General features: G+C 35.8%; 2 protein-coding genes across 3 annotated transcripts; one reads left to right on the top strand and one right to left on the bottom strand.

Annotated features, from left to right (window-relative positions):
* The first annotated feature begins 777 nt into the window (after window positions 1-777).
* Window positions 778-4,045, top strand: LOC143619889 (protein SUPPRESSOR OF K(+) TRANSPORT GROWTH DEFECT 1-like). Of its 2 annotated transcripts, XM_077091710.1 has the most exons (8): window positions 778-1,252; window positions 1,574-1,679; window positions 2,423-2,621; window positions 2,926-2,994; window positions 3,071-3,145; window positions 3,318-3,416; window positions 3,586-3,741; window positions 3,819-4,045. In XM_077091710.1, exons 1-8 carry the CDS (start codon window positions 778-780, stop codon window positions 3,942-3,944), a joined length of 1,305 nt encoding a protein of 434 aa, XP_076947825.1. In that variant the 3' UTR covers window positions 3,945-4,045. The 2 variants fall into 2 exon arrangements, 1 of the variants encoding a protein (XP_076947825.1); XR_013151251.1 differs by lacking the exons at window positions 3,586-3,741; window positions 3,819-4,045 and having other exon boundaries at window positions 2,966-2,994; window positions 3,318-3,420.
* A 1,798-nt stretch (window positions 4,046-5,843) lies between these two features.
* LOC143619888 (zinc finger A20 and AN1 domain-containing stress-associated protein 4-like) lies at window positions 5,844-6,400 on the bottom strand. Its single transcript, XM_077091709.1, has one exon. It carries the CDS (start codon window positions 6,325-6,327, stop codon window positions 5,878-5,880), a length of 450 nt encoding a protein of 149 aa, XP_076947824.1. The 5' UTR covers window positions 6,328-6,400; the 3' UTR covers window positions 5,844-5,877.
* Between the last annotated feature and the right edge of the window lie 508 nt (window positions 6,401-6,908).

Genomic DNA, 6,908 nt, shown 5'->3' with positions numbered 1-6,908 from the left:
GAAAGTGTTCGCAATCTTTTCTTAAATTTTAATAGTTGAGGGAAAAATAGTCAATTTGTCAAATCCTGAACCTTTTGATTATTTCAAAAAATGCCCTTAAAAATAAACTTGAAACCCGAATCATATTTAAAATTCTAACTTTCATATTTTTGACATTTCAAAGTCAACACTTTGAACCCATAACAAATTTGACGATAAATCTATTTAGCATTTTCAAACTTTTAAAAATACTCAAAATTTTCATTTTTGACCCGTAACAAATTTTGACCCAAATGTAATTAACTTGTACCAAACAATGTATTTATCAACTTTTGACCCATAAAATCAAATTTAACTTTCACAAAAAGACCCCAAACAATTTTCATTTGAGAAACATGATTTGTTGTTGATTTTTAGAATTCATAAAGTATTTTGAAATATATAGTAAAATAATATGTTAATATTTATATTTATAAAAATATATAGATATTATATAAATATTGTGTAAAAAGAAAGTGAATAATTATTGATTTATTACATATATTAGGGTATATTAGTTTTGGAGGGAAAAAATTTGTAAGAATTAACCAAAACATGACAAAATGTATTTTATTATAATATTGGCAGATTATTATTATTATTATTATTATTATTATTATTATCCCCAAATCAAAACCCGCGAATATAACTTCCTTCGCACGCTCCGTTGACCCAATTCTCAATTCCTCTGCATCAATCAATCAATCGATTCAATTCAATTCCACCTTCAACCCGATCCGATTCGAATACAAGCACACAATGTACAGCAATTTCAAGGAACAGGCGATCATATACGTCAAGCAAGCGGTGGAAGAAGACACAGCCGGTAATTACGCAAAAGCCTTCACTCTTTACATGAACGCTTTAGAATACTTCAAAACCCATTTGAAATACGAGAAGAATCCCAAGCTTAAAGAGGCAATCACCCAAAAATTCACTGATTATTTGAGAAGAGCAGAGGAAATCAGGGCTGTTCTTGAGGATGGGAGTAATAAAAAGGGTTCGATTGGCGGAGACACGGGCGTTGCGACAAGACCGAAATCGAATAAGAAGAACGGTGGTGATGGGGATGGTGAGGATGCTGAGCAGAGTAAGCTTAGATCAGGGCTTAACTCTGCCATTATTCGGGAGAAGCCGAATGTGAAGTGGAATGATGTTGCTGGTCTGCAAAGTGCGAAGCAGGCGTTGCAGGAAGCGGTGATTTTGCCCGTCAAGTTTCCGCAGTTTTTCGTTGGTTAGTTTGCTTTCTGTTTGTGTGATCTCATGGTTTTTGATATATGAAGTGGTTATGCATATGTATCATTAGTTAGACTAATCAAACATTAAAGTTCATAACTTTAAGCGGGGCGTGTAATAACTTATATATATTGTGTAAAAATTTCTATTTGTCATTGTCATCATTGTAGGATATTGTTACTTTTCTACTTCTGTTTTGTAAAGTATCAAGCTTATGCCTTTTTCCTGATTCGGTATTCATAATGATATCTGGGGTCGTTCGTATGTTGGATGATTTTATATTTGAAGCTTATATATTTGTTTTTTTATTAATAACAAGGGAAGAGAAGGCCATGGAGGGCTTTTTTATTATATGGACCACCCGGAACTGGGAAATCATACTTGGCTAAAGCTGTGGCAACTGAAGCAGACTCAACTTTCTTCAGGTATTGTTGTTTGCACAGTTTCACTTAATGATTCAGTGACTAATTTGGGTGGTAGTAAACCTCCATTCATCAAGTGTTGTTGTGAACCTTGGATGGGTACAATGGGAAACTTTATTATTCATGTGCTCCATACAAAACACTCGTCAAATAAAACTTTCCGTTTGGTGTTGGCTAGATAGTTGATGATTATATAGGGGGTGTTTGGATATGCGTTTTCTTTCAGTTTCGAGTGTTTAGGGGAAGTGATTATGGGTTTGATTGTTTAGGGTGTATATGATTAGTTACGCGAAAATGTAACACGCTTTTACCTATTTGTCATTATGTACTACCAACTTCCATTCTTTTGTACAATTGTACCGGTTGATGTAAAATAATGACATAGGATTGCATCAAAATGTTAAAATTTTACATGTGATAGAAAAATACAAAGTATGCTCTGCGCATGTACAATGATAAATGGGGTTAAGTATGTTACATTTTGGTGCCATCAACCCTTTAAGCAGTCACGTTTGAAAAATCAATAAGAAAACTTGTTATTGCATAAATATGGAATTACCTACTAACCCTCGTTTTAATCATCTAGTTAAGCAATCACACTTGCTCAAAATCTTGACCATCCAACTCGCACATGCTTTTGAAAATGAAAATCCAAACAGCCTCTTGGAATGTTATAATTATCAAATACTTTGCATTTAGTATCTATCAAAATGAATTGAGTGTCATGAAATTTTGTGTTTATGCAGCATTTCTTCTTCAGATTTGGTTTCAAAATGGATGGGAGAAAGTGAAAAATTAGTTTCAAATTTATTCCAAATGGCTCGAGAAAGTGCACCTTCCATTATTTTCATTGATGAAATTGACTCGTTGGTTGGTCAACGTGGTGAAGGCAACGAGAGTGAAGCTTCACGACGTATCAAAACCGAGCTTCTTGTCCAAATGCAGGTACTTTTGTTAGATTAATGCTGGCGTGGCAAATGTGTGGGTTGGTAATGGGTCAAAACTGGTAATTTTATGTATGCTTAACTAACACGGAATGAGCATGTTCGTGCCTGTTTGTTTTCTTAGCAAAGCAAATGATCGAACACGAACACTCAAATGACTATGGTTTTCTTGATCATTTTTTGATAAATAATAATTGGTGTACTCATCAAATATGATCACAAAAAGTTGTATTAGTTCAATAATAATTTGATTTTTTTATAATTGTCTAGTCCAGAATTACTAATATTGTTTATATATGCTTCAGGGTGTCGGGAATGATGATAAGAAAGTTCTTGTTCTTGCAGCTACAAACACACCATACTCATTAGATCAGGTCACATTTTTGTAAATCGATTTCTATTTATTTTTTATTATATTCTGACTGCTAACACATTTTGAATTAATTACAGGCTATTAGGAGGAGATTTGACAAGCGGATTTATATTCCTCTACCGGATCTTAAGGCAAGACAACACATGTTTAAGGTAACGTTAATTTTTTATTCAACTTCATTACAGTATTTAATTTTTTTCAATGAACAAATTGACCAATTTTGATGTAAATGGGTTGAATTTTCCACCTTAATGTTAAGGAACAAGATACTTGTTTTCATATCAGCTTATTGTTTTTTTTTTTTAATTAAATTTATTCGAGTAGGTACACCTTGGAGATACACCTCACAGTTTAACTGATCGTGATTTTGAGCAATTGGCGTATAAAACTGAAGGATTTTCGGGATCAGATATTGCTGTTTGTGTAAGTTTTTTATCCTAAAATGCAATTTATGCAATAAATATGATCACAATAACCACATTATTACACAAACATTCAAACCTTCAATAATAAGACTTTAATAGTTTTGTTAATTTTTTTATACATTTGAATATGCATCGAATGAGTTTCAACCCGTTTGACCCATTTGTAGGTAAATGAGGTTCTGTTTGAACCGGTGCGTAAAACACAAGATGCAATGTTCTTCATAAAAAAGTCCGATGACACTTGGGTGCCATGTGGGCCCCGCCAGCCGGGTGCTATTGAGATCACTATGCAGGATCTAGCAACTCGTGGCGAAGCGTCAAAGGTATGAATACAAACCCAAGCACCAGAAACTCTTATGATTTTTTAAGCTGAAATTGAGGTTTGGATATTGTTTTTTAGATCATCCCGCCACCGATTTCAAGAACAGATTTTGATAAAGTGTTGGCAAGACAGAAGCCTACTGTGAGCAAATCAGATCTTGAAGTGCATGACAGGTTTACAAGAGAGTTTGGAGAAGAAGGCTGATGATTGAATAAAAGAAAATACTCAAAAATGTTTATATTTCATGATGACTGTTTTTGAATGGTTATAAACTTCAGGGGATATTGGTTATATTTCAGTGTATATTGATTTTCCACGAATACAGACATCAAGTTAGGACTGTTTTAGCGATTTGAGATTGAGTCTTATGAAGTTACTTTGGATTATCCGGATTTACTTGAAAACCAATGAAAAGTCATAATAAACATGATACGAGTTAGCAGGGCCGGCCCATAGGGGGGCTAGGTGGTCGACGGCACAGGCCCGACACCCTGATAGGCCCGAATTTTTATTTTTTTTATAAATTATATGTATTTTTATTAAAACAATATGTATGTTTAGTGTTTAAATTCATTTGCATAGACATTAGTTTGGTCTAGTGGTAATTGGTAAAGAGGTATTACTCCCAACCAAGAGGTTATAGGTTCTGGTCTCATATGAGACATATTAAATCTTATTTTTATATAAAAGTTTTTTACACAACCTAGATTATAACCAATTAAGCCCATATTAAAATTAAATTGTTTAAACCCAACAAAATACTCCTTTTATTTAGTGCCCAAAAAAATTTTCGCCTTCGGCCCAAAATTTTTTTTGCTTTCTCGGAGCCGGGCCTGCGAGTTAGGACATGTAGGGTGCATGCTCGTTCAATGTTATTACGACTTTGGACACTAAGGAACCTCTAAGGTTGTAAGGGACAACCCCTAATCCGAGGGGGCGACTGGACGATTACTGGTAGCTCCCAACCAAAAGGTTATAGGTTTTGGTCTCATATGAGACATATTAAATCTTATTTTTATATAAAAGTTTTTTACACAACCTAGATTATAACCAATTAAGCCCATATTAAAATTAAATTGTTTAAACCCAACAAAATACTCCTTTTATTTAGTGCTCAAAAAAATTTTCGCCTTCGGCCCAAAATTTTTTTTGCTTTCTCGGAGCCGGGCCTGCGAGTTAGGACATGTAGGGTGCATGCTCGTTCAATGTTATTACGACTTTGGACACTAAGGAACCTCTAAGGTTGTAAGGGACAGCCCCTAATCCGAGGGGGCGACTGGACGATTACTGGTAGCTAAGTTCATTGTTGGTACATCGACAAATAATTGTTGGTACCACTTGTGGAGTTATTTATTAAACTGATGGTTCACTAATATAACCTTCATTATTTGACATTTATAACCCCAACTAATTATACAGTTACATAAAGAAATCATATGATTTGTTTAGCATACAAATATTACACTTCCGTTCTCTAGGGATTCTTTTTGCTTTCTAATTATTGATTTCGTGTACACACGAAATACTTTAATCTGAAAGTGAGATTATACGACTCATACAGCTAATTAAGACAAATTTCTAACACGAAACCTACACGCTCAAGTAGCTCATGGTACGTTACTAGCTCAAATTAGCTTGAAAAAAAAAGCAAAAAACTCAAACCAGTTCAGCTCGAAGTTGGCTTGTTTAATTTTCAATCCACAACTTCTAGTTGGTGCTAGTTTGCTCGTTGACTCACTTGGGTAAGAATGCATACTAAATAAAACTCATATTATGCGCCCGACCTAATCAAGCTTAAAAAAACCACAACCAAAATCGTCATCATCTCTAATTCTCTATGTTGCTTTATATTTATGTAAATTAAAATTGTCACTAAAATAAATTGCAAACTCTGGTAAGGATCAATAATTCACGCATGAAACATATTGTTAATCCATAGACCATAAAATTACATTTAGCAAATTACAAAAGCATAAGATAAAATAGAAATACTAATGAGTAATGACTAATCAACCTAAAAACAGCTTAAAATAATTTCATTTTCAATATTTTTACAAACCATACCACTAAAAGAAGACCCGACCCGACCCACATAATAACCCGAACCACCAACAAACAATCCAACGGCCAAGATCTTTCAAATCTTATCAAGCTTTGCAGCCTTCACCACCGGATTCTCCCTCGCAATAGCCTCCTTCCCCACCGCCTTAAAATCAAACGTGCAATCATGAAACTCCGGGTACCTGTGGGCCCCACAAAACGTCACCCCACACCTACACGCAAACCCCGTCAGCCCGGTGCGACGGTTACACGCCCCGCACCGGTTCCGCTTCGGTGGAGGTGGTTCCGACACCGAAACCACCTCCAACGACGCCGTAGCAGCCGGTTCTTCCTCCGTAATAACAGAAAGAGGAGGAACCGGCTGCATAAGGGTTTGTTCCACCGCCAGTTTGGCGGTGGATGCCTGGCAGTGCTCTTTGTAGCACTTGGAGCACAGGTTGAGGGTCGTGGGGCTGCCGAAGAACCCGCAGTTGTTCTTGCAGAGGACGTGGGTGGTGGGTTCGTGCCATTTTTGTTCCTCGGCCATTTCGTGAGCGATTGAAATGAGAATCAATCGCTCGAGTACGGGGTGTTGTGAAATTGCAGGAACGATAGAAGCAAAAGAGAGGAGGATGAAAGATCAAAATTGAAATTGGAAACTTATGAGGGAAAGTTACGGGAAGAGACAATGAATGAGGACAAGGTGGGTGGGGGGTGTGGAAATATAGAGACGCGGACCAGGTGTTTGTGAAAATGTCTAAATTAAATCATCATGGGCAACGGCAGATAAATTAAAAATAAACGGTGGTGGGTGGTCTTGGGAATACGTGGTTGTTGGGATACCTTCTTGAGCTACGAAACGTATTTTGGTCCAATTCATTATTTTAGGTGAAATTAAAAAATTATATAGTTTGTCTTTTGGTATAACAATATTGGATTATTGTTAAAGCTTGAGATCTTATGTTATCAGGTTAACGTCCTGACTCTAGTCTAGGAGTTTTTTCATATTAATGGATTTCCTTTTTAATACTGTTTTCTGGGTGAGTCAGACCTGGAACATCGAAATCAGTATAGTTAATTTTAGTTATGGAGATACACCCGAACACAATAAGAGATAGTTACGTGGTA

This window comes from Bidens hawaiensis, unplaced genomic scaffold (genome assembly GCF_021521415.1).
Source record: "Bidens hawaiensis isolate Kalapana, Puna unplaced genomic scaffold, B.hawaiensis_p1.1 tig00002525_1, whole genome shotgun sequence".
NCBI classification, from domain to species: domain Eukaryota; kingdom Viridiplantae; phylum Streptophyta; class Magnoliopsida; order Asterales; family Asteraceae; genus Bidens; species Bidens hawaiensis.
Note: the sequence above shows the minus strand (reverse complement) of the source record. Positions and strands in the feature narration are given on the sequence as shown.